Raw genomic sequence first — 21,747 nt, forward strand, 5'->3', positions numbered from 1 at the left:
ATCCAAATCTGCAAAGTAATTTAAGATATTAAATACATGTAGTGGAGTAAAAGTACACTATTAACCTGTGAATTTTAGTGGAGTAGAAGTAGCCAAACATTGAGATAATCAAGTAAAGTACAGTTCCACTTAAGTAAGTACTTGAGTGAAAGTACTCAGTTACTTTACACCACTACAGATAAAATAAGCTGCAGAATCCCCCGACAGATAAAATAGCCGTGATCAGTCAAACTGTGATTGTGAGGAGGCGTTTAGTCTGGGAAAAGTGATACTTCACGTGGAGAATCAGTGTTCCAAAGCAACGGTTGGGGGAAATCCTGCGTCCTATGTGTCATAATGATGTCTGGAAGAAAACTAAAATAATGTCAACAACAAGTAGAGTCAAGTTGTTCCAACAGAAAAGTTGCAGGTTTCTTTGGCATCACATTTTCTGGTAGATCACATGAAAGACAGTTTTTACTCCTCATTTGTCCATCTCTTTAATTGTTGTTTATATTTATCCTTTGGTTAAGCTTGGACAAAAGGTCTCAGGGATCTAAGCTGTTCCCACTTTAACTTGATATTGCAAATACCACATGTAGCTAGCAACACACACACATGCACACAACTCCTTGGCTGTCTGTCTACATTTTTCAGGTTTTGGAAAAAAAATGACATGCATCAACTTTTTTGATTTTTTCAGACTTTGCTTTTGAATTTTTGAAAAGTCCCTGCAGATCAGCAAATACTAGGGATGTAACGATATACCGAATATCGCGGTATCGCGGTAAATAAACTTCCCAATACCGTCGTGAGACTGACAAAATCTACCGTGATTTTCAAAAAAAAGTTTTTAAAAACAAAATATTTTTTTTTGTAAACACTTTTTTTTTTTTAAACCTTTATTTAACCAGGTGGTCCCATTGAGATCATCAATCTCTTTTTCAAGAGAGACCTGTCTAACATGGCAGCAAGTAGGTTACAACATGAAAATAAAACAACAGATAACACAAAAGGACATCGTATTTACAGATTTTTCCGTCATTGTTAAATAAAATATTCGGTTAACGCGACCACTGCTGTCCCAGCAACATCAGTACCAAGCGAGAGAGTTTTTTCCAGAGCAGGGGATATTGTAAATGCCCAAACATCCCAGCTTATAAATACCTGGAAATGTGGACATTCTCATATTCCTAAAAACCTGTCTGATGATGCTGAGTGAGTGACTAGTGAGTTTGATTTGAGTTACTTGAAAAACTAAATTGAAACTTGATTTATTTTATTGCAGGGTCTGATTATTAAATGTCCTTGTTTATTTGTGAGATGCAGTGGCATAAAGAAAAATGCTTACTTTGTTTGGTAGTACTAGTAGGTACAAAAACACTGGTTTTCTTGTTCCAGTCTGTTACTGTCACTTTGTTTTTGACACTTTAAAATACTGCTATCCTACAAAAATGCTGTAAAAATCAGATTTATTATGTAATAAAAAAACATTTTCCGAGTAAAAAAATGTTTTATTGAAAAAAAAAATTCCGATTTTTTTTTTCCTTCCCTTTATTATTCAATATCGCGATAAATACCGTACCGTGAACTTGTTATCGCGATATTATCGTACCGTGAGTTTTTGGTATCGTTACATCCCTAGCAAATACTGATGGTTAACATTTTATTCCCTGCTGCAGCATTCTGCTCTCAAACGGTGATCTGTTTAAGACAACTAATTACCTGCTAAGTGGTTACTGCTGGAGTGCATTGGATTATTCCAAAAATCGGATTCTTTTGCATCCATTTTGTGTTCCCTCGAGAATTAGGTTAAAAAACAAATTTTATTAGCTGATCCCTATGCGGTCAGCATATTTTGAGACATCCGAGCCCCCACACACACCGTGTATCACCTAATTTGTTTGCCAATGGTACATGTTCTCGTGACCTGGAGCACACAGGTCCATGTGCAATACATTAGTCAAGTTCTAAACACAAGGATTGATTACTGTAGGGGGCAGTCATCTGTTTAAATAAAATCCATCGAACAGTGACAGCTCTTGCTGCCACAGGAACATTTGAGCATCAAGCCCTTTATCTTTACATACATTTATAGAGGAAAACATGTTGAACATATTGAAGGCATGTTTAGTTGTCCCAGGCTCAAGGGTTTGTGAATGATGATTAACTGGGAAGGCTTCATTGAACCCTTTGAAGGAAACAAGCCGTCAATAATGTCTTAAACCACAGTAATGCTTTTCTTAGTAAGATCATTAATTTGAATATACACAGAGCGGAGTCTTACATTTTTTGGAACACAGAGGCTGTTAAGAGTGTGGCTTAATAATTCAACAATTGTTTACTCACACATTGAGCAGTTAAAGAGATAAGGATTAGGATGAGGATTAGAATTTTTGATTAATCTGAAGTTGTGTCTCTGCCTTCCTAAATGCAAGTCCAATATTTACTCTTGCTTACACTTTTGTTGAAAATGTCATGCTCGTTTGATGGTCACTAACACTAACACATGTTGGGTTCAGAATTCCAGAAAAGACAGACAACTTCTAAGTTTAACTATTTATTGTAAAGAGAGCAAAATATATATATCACTTGGCCAAGGACTCGTCACGTCTTGGAAATCACAGGCAGCAAAGCTGTAATCTGTAACCACCATATCCATAAAGACCCTCGAACCTCCTGCGACAATACATTTTATTACACAGGGCGTTTCCCGTACATTTATGATTGGACAAGACTAGAAGAAGAGATACCGCGGTTTAGACTTGGTTCTCTTTGGTTCTCTTTGGTTCTCTTTGGTTGGTGCACAGACTCAGACTAGTCTGTTGGCAACACGATCCTCCAATCATCATTCGGCCAGCTGGTGAAAAAAAAGGGGCGGGTCCACTCAGTGAAACGATAACAACGAAACATGGAGGAACAGAAGTCTGCGTTTAAATCGTGTGTGTGTGTGTGTGTGTGTGTGTGTGTGTGTGTGTGTGTGTGTGTGTGTGTGTGTGTGTGTGTGTGTGTGTGTGTGTGCGTTCTCATGGCTTCTATTATCAACGCTATGGGAGGTCTATGAAGGTCTATGGGACGCCCTGCCCGTTGAAAACTGACTTCCAAGGGATACCCTGTACGTAATAGAGTGACGGGGAGGGGCCCTGACCGTCCGTCAATATGTGACGGGTTGGGAGTGAGAACGTGTGTGTGTGTGTGTGTGTGTGTGTGTGTGTGTGTGTGTGTGTGTGTGTGTGTGTGTGTGTGTGTGTGTGTGTGTGTGTGTGTGTGTGTGTGTGTGTGTGTGTGTGTGTGTGTGTGTGTGTGTGTGTGTGTGTGTGTGTGTGTGTGTGTGTGTGTGTGTGTGTGTGTGTGTGTGTGTACGTGTGTGGGTGTCTTACTCTTGCTGCTGTTCATCTCCCGCTGCCTCCTGGTGCTGCAGAGATTTCACGAAGTGAAGGAGGTTTTCCTTCTATAAAAACAGATGTGGGCAGCAGATACTGTGAGTGTCACAGACATGAATACATAGATCAAGGCAGACTGGTGCACACACTCTCCTGTCTTGCCAATCCGGTGGTTAAACAAATATAGCTCTAAATCCCTGGCCGAAATGTCCTTAAAATGAAGTCCGAGTTCGACATTTTAATTAATTCATTACCTTTCAAACTCCTCATGCAGTTGACTGTTACAGGTCTATACAGGTTCATGGTACAATGCATAAGCTTCAAATCGAGAGACTGAAACTGTATTTTCCTTTACCGTTCGCTTTTAATTTCACAATAAAGTTAATAGTCATATTATGTTTGATATTATTATGTTTTATTAACTACACCACTGTTTTTTTTAACCCGCGCCGCCTAGTGGTTAAAGCACGTTATTGAATTTTGTTGTTGAATAAGTTTTATTAGATGAAAACCTTTAAATATTAAGAGTAGCTTACATACAAAATTGAAAATATCAAGAAGATACTGTAGTGATCTCTACAATAAAACAGTTTAGTGCAGAACGTCCAAATATATTAACAGGAGGATGTGCAAAACAGACCAACTAGGCTTTATTTAAACATTAAAGATTACTTTAAGTTAAGGTCTTCTTTTGAATAAGAAAAAAACGTTGGGGTTATCCACAGATAAATATGAAGTCTGACAAAGTACTTAACATCCAATATATTGCATAGTTTATTTTGGCACTTGACAATCACCTTCCGTGAATTTGAGTCAGGAGTAACTAAAGTCTGATTTAAGGGTTGTTTATATTTCACATCATTAATCTGCAAAGTAACTAAAATACATGTAGTGGAGTAAAAATACCAGGTTAACCTCTGAATTGTAGTGGAGTAGAACAAAGTAGTATGCTGCTGTAACAAAAACATTTCCTAACTTGGGATTAATAAAGTATATCTTACCAGCCCCAGTAAAAACCAGAGGTTTCTGTGAAATTGTTCTTTTTTTTAAATAATGGTTTTAGTGTGCAATTATAGGTTTAATTTTGTGTTTGTGTTAATTTAAAATAAATCAAACTCCCAAAAAACGTATACAGCTTTTATTAACATTGGAATTTACTATGTAAGCGGGCGCGGGGGGGAGAGCTTTAGAGAACTCTCTCCTGAAAGACTGAGCGGCTCTGATAACCTCAGCTCAGTGAGGTAAAGGCACACCTTGATCATTATAGTTATAAAAAGATAAGAGAATAAATGATGACAGTAAAAAAAAAATTATTAATAAACAAGAATACAGTTTAAAAGGGGAGTGATTTGTAAAATATCCATAAAGAAAAAGTAAATCTGTAATTACAGTTCTGTTTCATATGGGTGTTGAGAGATGTATCCATAGATCACTTCATTTTGCTCTCAAAGTGCACCAGATTGATGCTTTTCACTTCAACATAAAAAAAAAATCTTCCCGGGGGAGCATGCCCCCGGACCCCCCTAGAGGAGGTGAGGTCCCCCCGCCACTTAAATCATGTTCAAATGGATAGGATACTAACATCTTGGCTAGGGCAGCAAATTGGTCAGGGCCGGCCCTGGGATTAGGCCGACCGGACAACTCAAACATATCCATGTTATGTTGAACCAGCTTTGTAGTACAGGCCTCTGGTCTTATGTCTGTGACCCCTCCTGTTGTTAATTGATAAGCCTGAAACATGCACTTGTCAAGTTTCAGAGGCCAATTTTGCAAATATGGCAGTAGCCATCGATCATCTTAAGATAAGATATACTTTATTGATCCCAAGTTGGAAACATTTGCGTTACATCAGCATGTTGTAACGCAGTCGTGTTTATTTGTAAATCATTTGTTATAATCACACAAATTCTGTGTTTTATATTTAATAATTCTGTGTTCTTTATTTATTGAATGTTCAATACCTGACAAGGTCGGAGATGAAAAACTTGGGTTGCAGGTTCCTCGACAGTGCATTACAAGACATCTATCAATATGTGTGTATACCTCCACCATTAAACTGTCATATTCTGCACATTTGTTATACTATCTACATACATCTTATAAGAGTATAATGCATATGTATAATATCAGTTAAAATAAGTGCTTAAACATACAGTAGTTAACATTGCAGGATAGCAATATATTAGAACTTTGTCAGGCTTAATATTTATACCCCCAAAGCTTTTTTCTTATTCAAAATAAGACCATAACCTAAAGTATTCTTTGATGTTTAAATAAAGCCTTATTAGTTTGTCTGTCTGTGTCTCCTATTAATATTTAATAATAAAAATAATACATTTCAATGACGTGCTTTAACCACCAGGTGTCCCTTTCTATCAGCTGTGCACCGTTATGGTGTATATACCAATATACTGATTGGATCAAATATAAAAGTCAGCCGAATTAGTATTGATACTGCAAGGAGACTTTGAAGATTTTGTTTAATTGATATATTTATGATTTTGGCGGCAGTTGTTCCTGTTTGTCTGGAAGTCTTCTCATCAGGGCTCTATAAATAGAGAACTACGGCAGATATGTAATATTTAATGCAGCCGAACCGTGTATTACAATGCCGTTATGTGATGACGTTCAAAGAGAAAAGCAAGCACACTCGGAATAAAGTATTATTTTATTTTTAAAAAATGTTTTCGGATTTCACATCGCATAAACACCATATCCCAAGGTGCATTGCGGCAAAACTATCCAAATCACCGAGCTGAGGATCTTGCCTACGTCTGTTTCCGGTATTGTTTATGACGGATGCATTTTGTTATACACACAGTTCTTCACATTTGCATTTTAATTTACATTAAAGTATTTCGTGAGGCCATCTAAAATGTTTTTAAATATAACTACGGTTCTAGTTGAGTTTGTAAATTAACATGAAGCCAAGTTGTTGCCTGGCAATGCAATACCGCACACATGGATTAACATCGATTTAATACATTAATGTAGCCTTTGTTTCTGCTAAAAGAGGTGTCGACTAGATGGCGCAACAAGAATCGGCTAAATCGAGTGTGACTATTAAAAATAAATTATTAATATTGACAATAACAACCACCCGTCGTGGTACAGCATTTGCTTGGCATTTCCGGGTATTTGGGCCATGTTAACAATACCGTGTAACTGTCACATTTGAAGGGACGAAATTGTGACATCTTCACGTCTCCCAGCATGGTAAATCGTCACATGTTCACGTCTTGCTGTGATACCGGGTTGTTTATAACAGCTGGACATAGTCTTGATAATGACAATTAGATAAATAAGAAAGGCCCCCGGGGCTGCAGCCACAGATGATGGCAGACAGCTGATGATCAGAATCAGGTAATCAGTCACTGAATACAAGTAGGCCTGGTAACCTGGTTCTGGTCTGTCTTGCAGTATAGGCTGGATCCTGGAAGGACGTTGTTGGCCGCAAAAGGACCCGTGAAAGATCCCGCACGGGCAACGTTTGTGTTTTTGGTTGGACAATAAACCCCTGTTTTGCACCCAAACCCTTCTCCTTCCGTCCCTTTTTTAACCCTGTGTGAGCGGAGAGGCTCACAGCCAGTCTGTTAGACAAATTAAACACTTGAAGTTTTAAAGACACCAAAGTGTTGCATATTAGGGTAATGGGCACTGTTTATCTAACCATTAAACTACAAAGTAAACCCTAATGATGTTTTATTAGCTGTAAATGAAGCCATTAATTACAATACCTTCATTATATAAACCCTCATAAAGGCTGTCTTTTTAGAAAGTGTCACCATTGAAAACATATTGAACAATCTTACTTATTCCATTCAAGATTATTATTGCAGCTGCTTTTTATGCTTTCCTTGAGCAGCTCCTTCTTCAAATATGACCATTCAGATATATGACTAAATGGAAATAGGCCTACTTAAACAAAGTGACCATGCCCCTTCTCTGCTGCGGGCTTTCCCCTCTGAGCTCAGCAGCCAGTCTGGAGCGACACATGCGGTTGTGGTGGAGGTTTGGCTCTAAACGTTTTGGTGTGATCTGGCTTCGGTCTATGATAATGAAATAACATCCCTCCAACCCACCAAGTATTCTCAGAGTCAGCCGGATATCCTCAATAGGTGTGCATTTAGTGATGATAAATATAATAATGTATATCCAAAGATAGATAGACGGACAGATTATGCCCCCAGTTCACAGCCCAAAACGACCCCCTGAGAATGGGCTGTTGAACAGAAGGGCACAGCGTGGACCGCGACGCGTAGGACCGTGGCGACAGGCCCTTCAAGGACAGATGCCATTCTCTCGGTGTGTTATCTCATGTTCTCCTACTACATGGGAACGCAATTTCATGGCTAAAAGCAGCACTTTAAACGCGTTGTAACGCAAAAATGAGAACCAATTACGCATGGAGATTTGAAAGCCATTCTTAGTCTTTGAACCGTCTTTTGCCAGATTTTTTTTTCTCAACTAATTTGTCCAGTTTTTGGGAGTCCACAGTCCTCATTTGCCCTTCCTTGTCCTTTCCATAGGCATTTGTGGAATTAGATTTGTCCCCTAGTTCAGGTTGGAATCAAGCCATTATGATAAAACCTTTACAGGTTTTAAAAACAAGAAATTGAGCCCTACGTTTCTTTAAAAAAACAGATGGATTAAGATGGGTAGCATATAATAACGATCCCGGTGCTTTGCTGCTTGTTGGGAATAGTTGTACAACGGCTGTAAAGCGAATGAAAAACATGTGGGCTGCAGAAGAAAGGACGACCTACAGGAGATATACTATCGTCTGTTATCTGTTAGAACCAGCACGGCCGTTTAGCGCATACACTCTACCGTCAAGCTAGATGTGAAATAACAGTTCCGGTTAAAACTCAACTTTCAAAATAAAACAAAGGGACAACGTATGCAACAAATGTTAAGCCTTGATACGAGACGGACCCTGTGTTACTGATTCGTGAAGGTTGTGAAGTCACATCATAGCCTACACTGTAAAGAAAGAATTGAGTGTGACAGCTGAAGATAAAAGGCTCTCCACAACAAGTTAACTGCCATTGCCATAACAATTGGATACTCCTGCAGGATGCAGGGACAGGTATGAAGGTTATGGTGAAAGTTGGGTAAGTAAACACACACAACAGGTTAAGGCTAGGGTCATTGTTGGAAAATGCAACACATGGTAGGACAATGACATTGGAGTCTCAAACACTTGAATCAGATTTCTTCAATTAAGTTTGCAACAGTGACCCAGCCAGAACCTTTGATGAACTGCATCTTGTGTTTTATAGATTTAATTTGAAAATAAAGTTCATAATTTTAAATTGACAATTTACATTAATTTGATTAAATAAAATGGGCAACTGGAAAAACTTGTTTTTGAAAAGGTGTTTTTGTTTAAGTTTAGGGTCTTTTACGTATGTAAATGCGATTAACTGTTGGTGTAATTCAGCTCTGATAAAGAGAAGGTGATTATTTTAGGGGCGGACAGCAACAGAGAGTGATGGCGATGAGGGTGGACCGCAAACAGCTGGAGAGAGGCTCCGAGCTGCTTTTATTTTGAAGGTAGGCTGTATTTATGCGTGTGTGTGCAGTTTGAATTGATTGGAAGGAGCTACAGGTCAGCCCGTTGCGCACATTACGGCACACACAGACAGAGCGCACCCCAACTGCGTGGATGGACGGAGCAACTTAAGGACTTCCCTTCCTCACTCTTAAGGCACATTTATGATTGGATGCCTACCGGCTTGGCTTTTCTTCTCATTTATCAAGGGCTTTTTACAACGTACCAACACCGAGCGGATATTGCTTTTGCGCATCAAGGGAGCTGGAACAAGAGGGACTCTTCAGGTGCGTGTGTAGCCATATGTGTGTGAGTGTGTGCACTCCTGGTTCTACATTTTTATTTTCCTCTTGCTCTCACACGTGAGATTTTGTGTCTGGTGCAGGGAGCTGGTAGCCTTTACTTGTGCAGCAGAAGGTACTTTCACTTTCGTTAGGTGCGTTAATGTTTTATTACAAACGGCTTTCCATTTAGGTGATGATATGGTTCCACTGGTGAAATAAACCGTGTTGCAGAGCCTGCAGAGAGTTGTGCGACCAGCAGCCACTTAATAGAGTTTCCTGAAGCTATATAGACCATGAAGGACAAAATGAGAGCTTAAACTATGATCCCACTGCCTTACAATAAGAGGACCGCAAGAATAAACACCCTCGTCAAACAATTCCAATACACCGAGAGAGAACGTTGGAGGAAAAGAGTGCAGGTTTCACAATTTGGAGTTGTGCGGCTCGTTGAAATGACTGATACACCAACATTTAAAGAGCTGAAACAGGTGACAATTAGATCAGGTAACAATTAGATCAGTATCAGAGGCGGCTAATAAAGCGTAAATGTAAAGACTGGGCAACACGGTTTCCAGAGTAGAACTGAGGTTAAATTAATAGAAGGACCTATTCCCTAAAGTGAGACTATACTTCATGCAATCAAAGGCAGGCCTACTTCACGCTTTCCAACAAGCTCATTTGTCCAGAGTCAGTTAACATTTTCCCGTTAAAAATTCGTATACAAACTGACCATTGCCCCTCAAAAAAGGAGCTCAAAATCTTCACATTTAGACGGTTTCCTATAAAAACATCCATCCTCTACAATACATTGTGTTTTAAAAAAGCGCTTTGTCTTTTTGCAGCCTCACTTAGAAACCTCAACCACATTTCCCATCTGACTGCCAGTAGGCCTAAATCCAGGTGAAATGTGGACCTTCAATCAACATCTTCAAATAATTGATAAGGAATAAAAAGTTCACATTGGAAACCGATTTAAACGATACCAACATATTTAAAGCTCTGTTCAACTTTAAAAAAAAGAAAGAAGCAAACTGTGAAAAAAGCTCTTGGATGGCCACCCACTACAACTTTTACGCATAGAAACAACCGTTTTTAAAGACACATATAAAACGGGATACTGCAATTGTATAGGCTACAACAAGAACAATTTTCCCTAAACACAATGACAGAGTAATAAAAACACATAATTGTTGTAAGGAAAACAAATAATCTAATATAGGTCTAAAAAGAATCACCCTTTCCAGTGTTTTTTGTGAAACACATCACCAGGTGATCCTCCCACCCCCTTGCTTTCTGTAGTCTAATTATTTGTCCGATATGCAATACGCAACCCGGACCGGAATGGCCACAAAGAGATAACGCAATATATCCCGGCCACAATTATCTAATGTGTGACCCGATATAAACGGCACAGCTTGAGCCTGTAACGCATGCACATTACACCACCAAAACCAATTTGACTTTTGGAACTGCTCTGCATTGGATTTGCTTATCTTGTTTTTGAAGGACACAGCCTATACACGTCCACATTTATGACATTTGATATGCCAGTGTAACTATAAACTATACTATAAACTATAAAGACAGACCTTCACACTGATCAATAGGCTATTAGTGTTTCTCTGTGTTTTCCTTTGACTTTGTGCACTTTCAGAGCAAATTCTAGATCTCTGTAGAACGCTCTCTTGTAAAAAATGCTGTGCTTTTTACAACTGAACAGATTATCAAAATTGTTCATCAAATAAGTGTTTTCTTACACATTGATGTTGTAATCGCGTTTTGGCTTTAGAAGAGGGGAAATCACTGATTTGCCAACTATAATTTAAAGGGGACGGCATGGCTAAAATGCATGATCTGTTTGGTATTTTGAAAAAAAAACTTCACAGGCATGTTTTATATAGGTATGGCCCTACAATATATGTTTCAAATATAGCATGATAGGTCCACTTTAATGTTGATTTTCTATTGGAGTTAAGACCCCATTTACATGGGAACGTTTGCGTTTACGCACCATATGCGTTTTCAAAAAAGTATTCCGTTCACACGCATTCGATTCATTTAACGTGTCCGCACGAGCCCGCTGGAAATGCTGGAAACGCTGTAGTACATATGCAGGCCTGTAAGTTAGTAACTATGCAGATACAACCCGTTTCGTCCTCATGTAAACGGGTCTAAATGAGCATTTTTCCAGGGTATGCAACAAATGAAGCAGATATTTCAGCTGGGGTCAGGGTCAGGTTTAGAACTAGGAAGAGGATTAGACATGCAATGTTGGATGGATAAGGTCAAGGTTGGCAGGATTTTAGACTGTTGGCGGCTCAGTAATACTAAATAAAGCCACAGGTGTTAAAATGATCTGGTGCTCCCAGTAAAAATGATGACACCTCTGCTCCCCCCAGCAACTAAATGTTGCATAATTCTGCAGGACTATGGTCATACAGTGTACACTTGTCAAGGCAATAATTCACCAACCCTGTACTTTTCATACAGTGAAGGCATCTTAAAGATGCAGCTTTGTTTCTATGCATCATTGCATTGTGGGTGCCAGATGTTAAGCTTGAGGCTAACGTGTCATGACAGTTGGATTATGTGTCTGGTCAAGTTAGTATTGTGTCCCATTAAGTAGGATTCAAACCAATTTAGAACTGTTTCCGAAAGTCCCACCCAGTTTTCTAGTTGGTCTAGTAATATGTTGTGGTCAACAGTGTCAAACGCAGCACTGAGATCTAATAATACTAACACTGAAGCTCTGCCACTGTCTGTGTTTAAGTGGATGTCATTGAAGACCTTTACAAGAGCAGTCTCAGTGCTGTGGTTTGGATGAAAGCCTGACTGGAACACATCGAAACAGTAATTTGAATGCAAGAAATTACTCAAATGTTGAAAAACAACTTTTTCAATGATTTTACCTAGAAATGTAAGGTTTGATATGGGCCTGTAATTGTTCATTACTGAAGCACCTAGATTATTCTTTTTTAAGAGCGGTTTAATGACTGCAGTTTTCAGGGCGCTGATGCAGAGGCACTGACTGCTTGTCTGATTTTCTGAATTGTGTCAGTGAAGAAGGAGGCAAAATCATTGCATGCCCTGGTGGATAGAAATTCAGAGGCTACTGACACTGGGGGGTTAGTTAATCTGTCGACGGTAGCAAACAAGGCACGTGCATTGTTTTTGTTTTTGGTAATGATGTCAGAGAAGAAAGACTGTTGTGCGTTTTTCAATTCCAAATTTGTTATAAAGGCCAAGTCTCTCTTTATAGATTTCAAAGTTAACCTGGAGATTTGTTTTTCGCCACCTACGTTCAGCTTTTCGACACTCTCTTTTTTCTGTTCTCACGGTCATGGCCTTTCTCCATGGATATATTTTCTTCCCAGTCACTTCCTTTACCTTAATTGGAGCATTAATGGCATCTATAACATTTTTTATTTTTGAATTAAAATGATCTACTAGCTCATTTACTGAGATGTTAGCAGGGGCAAGTGTGGAAGAAAAATTCAGAGTAAACATTTCCCTAGTATTTTCAGTTAAATATCGCTTTGTGGTTACCCCTTTTTGAACATTTTTGTGAACAGAAAGTTAGGTTAAGGTTAAGTTGTGAAAAAAGCTCTGAAAGTGCACAAAGTCAAAGGAAAACACTGGGAAAAACACTAATATATGGTGCAATAAACTAATCGTGATCGTAACCTGTTCTTTACACTGGCTTCCTGTGTGTCAAAGAATAGATTTCAAAATACTGCTGCTGGTTTATAAAGCTTTGAATGGTTTAGGCCCAAAATACATTTCTGACCTCCTGCTAAATTATGAACCATCCAGATCTCTCAGGTCTTCAGGGACTGGTCAGCTTTCTGTCCCCAGAGTAAGAACTAAACATGGTAAAGCAGCGTTCAGTTATTATGCTCCAAATATCTGGAACAAACTCCCAGAAACCTGCAGGTCCGCTGCAACTCTGACTACTTTTAAATCCAGGCTGAAGACTTTTCTTTTTGTTGCTGCTTTTAATTGAACTATTCACATCTTAAACTGCACTGTACATTTTATCCATGTGTTTTTTTTAATGTTTATTTTATTATCTTTTCTTTTTAATGACTGGTTTTTAAATGCCATTTTCTTAATGTCTTTCATTTTTTGTCAAGCACTTTGCCTTGCCTTGCCTTGCCTTGACTTGCCTTGACTTGCCTTGACTTGCCTTGACTTGCCTTGACTTGCCTTGACTTGCCTTGCCTAATAATAAAGACATTCAAATTATATATTATTGAGGACAAGGCAATATATAGTCATACCCGCTCAATATTCCAGAGTTGAATCCTTCGGGTGGACTGAGCGGATCTACCATAGAGTGGTTGACACAAATTGAAGAGACAGATCACGTTTTGTTCAGCCGGATATTATCCACTTGTCTACCCTACTTTTATAATTTATAACTCTTCAATTTGTTTCAACCACAGACCTTATTTCGATCTATTTTCCAAAATCCTATGGAGAAATTGCTTTGGTTTTTGTCGAAGGAACCGGAAGGAGTTTACTTCCGGGTTTTAGGACACATCACTGTGGCACTCTATTGGAGAGTAGTCAGATTTATGCACACATAAACACACGTTCGATTCCCTGAGTTTAGCATCCCCCACCCCCTCTTTAACAAAAAAACAACAACCTTGACATATTCAGATCCATGCTAACTAGCCTACTATAACTACTTTGCCTCCATCCTCTCTGCTGTACCCAACATGCCTTGTGATTCATTCAGATAAATTGCACCTTCTTTAGCCTTCGGTTGCAGGTGGTGCTTTCTAGTTTTCTTATTTTTGTAAATTGAGCACTTCAGCTCAGCCTGACACACTGCCTGCGTAAAGCCTTTTTCAAAATGTTGTAATTTATTGTTATTTTCCAACAACTATAGCTTTCTCCAATTCTTCGTGAGATGTCCACACAGGATGTAATTAGACCCAACAGTTGGATTTAGTCATTTCTTGACCCCTACACATTGGCTGCCTGCCACAAAGACTTAAGTGAAACTGTGGAGAGCTGGGAAGAGTTTGACAAAAGATAGATGAAGTTGGGGGGTATTAGAAAAAGGAGAGGAGGGAGGTCTTTTAATTTAGCTTACATTTTTTAAGTGAGTTTTCCGAATCATTAACATTAACCAGTGAATATATAGCCTTCCTCCTGTGTGTTTTCTGCTAAAACATGAGAAGCATTCCTGAGCGTTGCTGGATTTTTACTTGAGATTCAAACTTGTTTTTAAACAGTAGGAAAGCGATGGGTGTGTTGCTCTGTAAGTCTCTGTATCATGTGGGGAATGCCTGTGCCTTCTAATATTCTGCTCAACGGGGATAGAAGCATATTGGAAACACCTTTAATATGTCACACACTCCAGTAAGAAACCACAAACCACAGCCTCCAAAAGATCCCAGAAAGGACAAGCTCTCTGAAGGTGGGAACTTGATACATTTGCCTTTTATCTTGATGGTCTTCATGATGCTGCCTGCTGTGAAGTTGCACTGAGCTCAAGAGTTATATCTGAAATGACCTTATAGTTGGTCAGTCGGTACAAATCCATATTTTGGAGGGGATAGGGCAGACATTTTGTATAAATTAGGGGGGTGTTGTTTAACCATATATGTGAAGATAGTGCCCGAAAGTAGGTCAGAGTTTAAGATGTGCCAGTGAGGCTGCACTCCTCAGAACTGCAACTAGATCTTATGCTACAAAATCACAACTGAGAAGAGTGACTGTAAGGAAGGAAGCTGTCTTTGCTCAGTTGAGTTACATGTAAGTATCTGCACTGGCGCTTTGAAGATTGCCTAGTTTAATTAGTCATGTGCCACGTTTGAATGGACACCAAGGCCTTGAGTGATTTCCAGTTTGTGTTGTTGCCTCTATAGTCCACTGAAACACTGAAATTCAAAGTATACTGAGAACATACATGAGACTTAGGTTAGGTAAATTCTTAGTTGAAATATTTAATTCCAAATGTAGAATTTCGGGTTACTAATTACAAGGTTGGGCCTTTCTTGGATCAGGGATTACGATTTACCAGGAATGCTGAGATTGTACTGTGCAGATGTACAGTAGATATCAGCTGAAAACAAATAGAAAGATAATATGACAGTCTCACTATAGTGTAAGAGCGCCTCACTAGGAAGTATCTATAGAAAGGATCTCACACACAGTGATTCATCTGCGTCTTTCCAAATGTCCTCACACCCTTGTCGTGACTGATATTGGCATTGAGGTGTTTTGAAGATGAGTTTGTATGGATGCAAGTGTTGTCACGGCTCAGGACTGAGTACTTTTCCCACCTAAACCTAACATTGTAGTTCTGTTGCCAACATCTGAATACATTTTTTAGCTTTCACTAGCTTTATAGGATATTCTTGGTCCGTCTGACGCAGTAGTATGGTGAAGATAACTATTCATAACGCAGATTTAATCGGTTGATAACATTTAAGATAGGTGATTTTTTATTTTCATTTACAGACTTCACCTTTCAATATGTTGTAGAAGATATACAGTATCATATATTTAATATGCCGATATAGACTTTAAAATAAATACTTTTAATATAAAGCACCACTGTGCAGTATAGTACTGCCTTACAGAGCCATTATGATTACTGCAGACTGAGAACCCCCCCAAGTGCATAAAACCAAACTTTTAGGAGTTTGCCGTTGTTCCTTTTTAATATAAGAAATGTTCAGGCTTGAATTCATCAGTGGGGTGGACTGCCAACTTTTGAATCCATCAGTTCTATCATTTGCTTATTGTGTTACCCCTTGCGCCTGACTGGTTTTGTCTCTTGTTTCAGTGAACATCAGGGAGCAACAGAAGTACAAGAGCCACAAAAACCAAGATCTGTCTGCTGGAATGTTCACGATGCTCAACAATGAAATGAAGACCTAAAGCCAGATAACCCATGTTTGACCCACCAAACACAGACTGAAGAGTTGCAGACACCAGTGTTGTGTGCGTTGCTGGCCCTGTGTGTGTGTTTACATACTGTGCTGAGATTAAAGCACTTTGGAGTCAGGAACTTATGTTCAAGAGCATGGTCCAACTGTCCACCTCAGTCTACCTGCTGGGAGGCCTTTTGGGTAAGACAAATTTTTCTTTGTTTGTCCCGCTGGTGTGTGTGTGTGTGTGTGTGTGTGTGTGTGTGTGTGTGTGTGTGTGTGTGTGTGTGTGTGTGTGTGTGTGTGTGTGTGTGTGTGTGTGTGTGTGTGTGTGTTGTATGTGCAGTGGCCCATGCCACCATAATTGGCACTAAGCTGTTTTTTTGTTTGGTTCCCTGTGTAAAAAATGTGTGTGTGTGTATCGATGCGATACATCATTTGCAGAAGCTGATTTCTTTCAAGACTTTAGGGTGGTTTTTTCAGTTTTTCAGTTCAAGGGTCTAAAGGGTCTTAAATATAATGTATTTATAGCTAGTACTGTTGCAGTCTGGTCAGTGACCCAAACAGACTATTCCTAAATGTGTTTTGGCAGCAGTTGATACCATTGTTGCATAAAGTCAAACACTGGTAGTTTAAGAACTTTGTGGCATAGCCATTTGAAAATGTCCCTATATGCCGTGAAAGCAACATTTTCCTACTGTACAATATGCTTATTTTTAGGTTGACCACCGTATGAGAATAGCAGGTTGCTTTTAAGAGAGGCTGCTTGTTTCGCCGTCATGTGGATATTATATAACGAATCCATGTATTGGTACAAAAATACAATTGTGGACATTATCGATTAATCTGCTGATTATTTTTACATGAATCAATTCATCCTTACGTTAAGTATTAAACATGAAAGACTTGTTGGCATTTCTGAATAAGACACATTACATTTCATTGCAAATTGAGTCAAACTACGTCTATTTTAATATAAGTTGCTATTGTAAAACAGAGAATTGGCTCAGATATTGGAACCCCACAAGGCTGGGCTCCCCTTACAACAAATCCTCACTCTAAATGATTTCCCATGGGAAGTTCAAAAGGTTTCACTCACAGGGGTCTATCACTGAAGTGCACGATGACTCAACACAAACCTTATGCAACCCTAAAGAAAATCAAGGCACTTATTCAAGGTACAAAATATAATAATGAAATTACTAGGCATTACATTTTATTTTACAAATGTTTCATCACTATTTATTTATTGATATCATCATTACAGGTATGTCTTATGCTGCAGCCACACGAGAAGGGCAACCATGGCAACCATGCGCGGGAAGTCTTCTTCGCTGCTTTTGGTGTATTTTGTGGCAGAAGTACAGCGCCACTTACAGGCTACTACAGCGTCTCCACCACTTTCGAGCGGTCTCGTGTGAACGGATACGTTTCTGGTGCCTATTGCGTGTGGACGGAAGACTTTTTTGAAATAGAATTGGGTTAGTTCGCGTTTTTCCCCTCCTTGTGTGTAAGTGTGTGTGTGTGGGGGGGGGGGGGGTGCAACTTCCAACAGGAGTCATTTGGGGGGGCTCTTGGGAAAAAGGTTGGGAACCACTGTTCTAAAGGATACTCCCCATCAGCCAAGTGTTTTTAGCTGCTATATCTCACATTTTTCCTAAAACTGTAATATACAGTATGAACCATTGATTACAAGGCGTGTGCCAAATTAAATTGAGAAGAACGTATAATATTTAGATGTGTTTCATGCTAAATACATGTCACATTTTAATTACGCAGGCATTTATTTTAAACTTTGGGCAGGTAAATGCCACAAAAAAAATTCTGTTACATTTTTCTAAATCCGGCTATACTCAACATTTATCAGTAATATATATCTTTGAATTCCCCAGAATCTTATTACCATAGCATTACAGCCAGTAGAAAAAAGAAGCAGACACAGTGTACTTTACAGATGATTGATTTCAAATGTCCAGACAGCAGCCAGTTTACTACAAACACTGTTGGACACCTGTTATATATTTGTTTAAGATGTTCTGTGGTAATGCCAGAACACAGTGTACAAAGAAAGTATTTTTGAGTAACACTGTCGGTGCATATATAGACCTTCAAGATGACATGCAACTGACAGCTCTCTGATCATTTACTGCTACACTTACTTAGACTAACATCTGAACAATAACAGAATAAGCTGTTCAGATACTATGCTCTTGGTAAAGCATTTATTGTTTTTTAATGGAGACAATGAAGACGGATGGGTTGCAGCAAATAACTGACAGCTCTTCATGATAAGTTTGTAGATAATGTTCAGTAGGTATTCAGTATACATCATTACATAATGGCAGTAATTGTAAATGTAGTGGTATACACTGGAAATTACAGTATTATATCTCTTAAGCTGAAGCTGAAGCTGCTGTGAGAGGTGGGGTCCATAAACTGGAGAGCAATAGTCTATTAGGATTTAATAAGCAAACAGAGTCAATCATTAATAAAGGTTTCTTTTTCTATTTATGTTAACAGAAATATAGTATTTAGTGTGATATAACAACTGGACTTGCGTGTTTTCCTGGCCTTTTGTAAATGCGTATATAATTAGCTGTGCCGTAGCCCTGAACTGGAAAAATGTCATTTATGTCAGAAAAGGTTGTTGTGGACCTTAGATCCATAGATTCAAGTTCCTTTTTTTTGACATTTCACAAGTATTTCTGTATATTTTAAAGGGATAGTCCTCAACTGAACAGTGGACTCAGCCTTGATATATGGTGCGAGCGCTAAGGCTGCCATAATAAGAATGAAAGAAGGCTAAACTTCTATGTTTAATGTTGGATGGTCGTGTTTCTGAGATGCAGGTTCCCACCCAGCTCTGCATCACTTCATACCAAACTTAGAGTTTTAGAAGGGTGAATTCATGAATATATACAGTGATAGATCTTTAAGCCTCCCAAACGAGGCAGCTTTCTCCCACCTACAACAGCCTTATACGTGTGAGATACTGCAGAGGTTCCAAGAGGTCTCTTTGTCAAAATGCTTACACTCTTTGTCAGGGACGTGCACAGACATTTAGAGGGGGCTCTAAACTGGAAAAAGGGCCCGCCCCCAAAAAAAACATAAAACCTTTTGAAAATTCTAACTTGTTTTTAATGTAAAAGGTTCATAAAATAAAACACTATCATTGCAATTGACTCTCAGTTGACTTTTATGTCCAACTGCTAAACTTGTCACTCAGGCACACTTTTTGTTTTGCGGTCCATATCTCATTAAAATATCTAATGTTAGTAACTATTAAAGAAAAAATGGGGACAATCCTGTTTGAATGTAGTTTGCCCATTGTAACTGCTGTGCAGACATACTGATAAAATAGGGCTTCTATAATAACTTTAAATAAACTCACTAATTAATGAAACCAATTCAATACGCATTATTCTTATTCTTGTCATTCTTTATGAGCGCAGTGACGGTAAGGTATCTAATTACTTATTTATTTAGTATTCCATAACTTCATAACAGAGATGGTCAAACTAAAGTAAAGACATTTCTTTGGCAGAAATCCTACAATGAAGCGAGACAGCACAAAAAAGCAATGCTCTTATAATAATGGCACCTATGAAATATGTTTTGGTTTATATTGGGGGGGTGCATGCATGCCCACATTACTCCTGTTCTGGCTGCCTTACACTGGCTCCCTATAGGACACAGGATAGAATTTTAAATTCTTCTTCTCGCCTACAAAGCCCTTAATGGGCAGGCGCCATCTTACCTTAAAGAACTCATTATACCCTACTGTCTTACTAGAGCAGGAGTCTGCAACCTTTTTGACCAAAAGAGCCATTTTGCTCCTTTTTCCAAAAAAAAAAAATGTCTGGAGCCGCAAAACATATTTCATAGCTTGATAGCTAATAAAGTTGTATTTATTCTTATATCAGACAAAAACTACAGTTTTTTTGCATTTATTAGGCTATTTATTACGTTATATAAAACTGTTAACCTCTAATAAGAAACAAAGAACTCCTATAAGGAAAATTAAAAATAATACACAGGACTACTTTAAAATAAATTAAACACAGCACTTGGGGAGTCCTCTGCACATTTGAAGGAACAAATATATAATTGAAATTTGCCCACTTTGAAATAAATAAAACATATAGCTGCACCCTAAAAAGACTTAACGGTGGGGTAGGTAAGAATGGAGAAACCAGCTCGAGTGCGCTAGAATTTGAAAATACAGTGGCCCCGTCTCAGGTCGGTTAAATGAAATCCTTGCTTCCCTCACTTGCGTCGTTTCCCTGTGTTTAGTCCCTCCCTCCAGGGAAGCATGGAGGGACACAAGGAAACCACGAGAAGCAGGGAAATGAGTTTTTAGAGCAATGGGACGTCCTTTCCTCCGGAGCGTCACGTGAAGCGACGTCCGTTTGTGATGACGCCGCACAGCTGTTCGTCTGACAGCAGCTCTGTCCCCATTATTTTCACTAACACCCCTGCCACACATTTACTGACACAAACATTTGTATCATCTGTTGTAGACCCCAATAAATAAAATAAAATAAGAACTCATTCTTAAAATGTATAAACGAACAATAGTTTGATTAATATTGATTAGAGTGCACAATAGAAATAAAATAATTGAGAGAAGAAAAAATATATATATTATCTATCAAAAACCAGTTAGATTAACATTCATTGGATTGCACACTTTGTTTGTTTGTTTAGATATGTAGCACATTAACATTTTAATAGCACTTAATGACTGACTGAATGGAAATGACAGTAAATGAAAATATAAAACGAAAAAAGCGATCATGAAAATGTTTCCAATAAATGAATAAAATGATTTTTGACCACTTTGTTGTTCAGATATATCACATATTTGTAACTAAATGATACATGAATTGAAACAAAACACAGTTTAAACTGAGGAGTGACTCTCGTGAGTTTCATTTATTTTCTTCACTCCGCTGGGGTACTGCTCTCATGTCAAGAACAAGAAGCATGAGATCAGTGCATGCACTGCATCGTCCAATCAGTGAGCGATACACAGTAAGGGGGTGGGGCGAGTATCTGAGGATTTCATCGGAGGATGGACTGGTGGTTCCTCCATTATCGCTCCTCCATCATCGCTCCTCAATCCTCGGTCCTCCGGGAGAAATAAGAGCCATGGGACGGTACTCAAGATGGCGCAGACAAATCAACTTCCGGTGAGACAGAGGACAGAGGAGCGAGGAAATGAAAATAGTCGACCTGAGACAGGGCCACAACCGGAAAAAATCTGCCTCTTCCTTCAGACTTCCTTACAGAGCCCCTCCTCCAAAACACACGAACGTGCACATCACCAATGAGGGCACGAGATAAGTTTGTGCACAGATGGAAGGCTGACAGGTAGGTAGGCCATCCAGTTATTTTAGCCGGGCCGGCTCAGATGATTGGTCGTGCTTTTTACAGTGCTACGGCTTCCAGAGATTAATTTGTTTATGTATTGATTGTCAAAGCATTTAATATATTCATTGCTATCGGGATGTTAAGAGCATTCCATGGAATAATAACAAAAAGTGTTTTCTGAAATAAATGACATACCCCATTGAATTATGACTGAAGATCGTCAGCTGTCTTCCTCTCCCGTGTTGTTTATATATAGTCTATGGTTGTTCCTCGATACGTAAAGG

General features: G+C 38.8%; 1 protein-coding gene and 2 long non-coding RNA genes across 3 annotated transcripts in view; 1 reads left to right on the forward strand and 2 right to left on the reverse strand.

The window, feature by feature from the left end:
- The window catches only part of LOC307038538, a 295,724-nt gene that overhangs the window by 23,705 nt on the left and 250,272 nt on the right, over positions 1-21,747 (reverse strand). The gene's annotated exons all lie outside the window — the stretch shown is intronic.
- LOC307040948 overlaps positions 2,559-21,747 on the reverse strand; it is a 64,926-nt gene continuing 45,737 nt past the window's right edge. Inside the window, exons 2-3 of the long non-coding RNA XR_013808636.1 lie at positions 3,360-3,430; positions 2,559-2,839 (exon numbers count right to left, since the gene is read on the reverse strand). This is a non-coding gene — a long non-coding RNA (uncharacterized lncRNA). The remainder of the gene's footprint in view (positions 2,840-3,359; positions 3,431-21,747) is intronic.
- il34 (interleukin 34) overlaps positions 8,972-21,747 on the forward strand; it is a 35,827-nt gene continuing 23,051 nt past the window's right edge. The window contains exons 1-2 of the mRNA XM_079681784.1: positions 8,972-9,203; positions 16,006-16,291. Of these exons, the coding sequence (XP_079537910.1) occupies positions 16,234-16,291 (58 nt within the window). The 5' untranslated portion in view covers positions 8,972-9,203; positions 16,006-16,233. The remainder of the gene's footprint in view (positions 9,204-16,005; positions 16,292-21,747) is intronic.

This window comes from Notothenia rossii, assembly GCF_949606895.1.
Source record: "Notothenia rossii genome assembly, chromosome: 5".
NCBI classification, from domain to species: domain Eukaryota; kingdom Metazoa; phylum Chordata; class Actinopteri; order Perciformes; family Nototheniidae; genus Notothenia; species Notothenia rossii.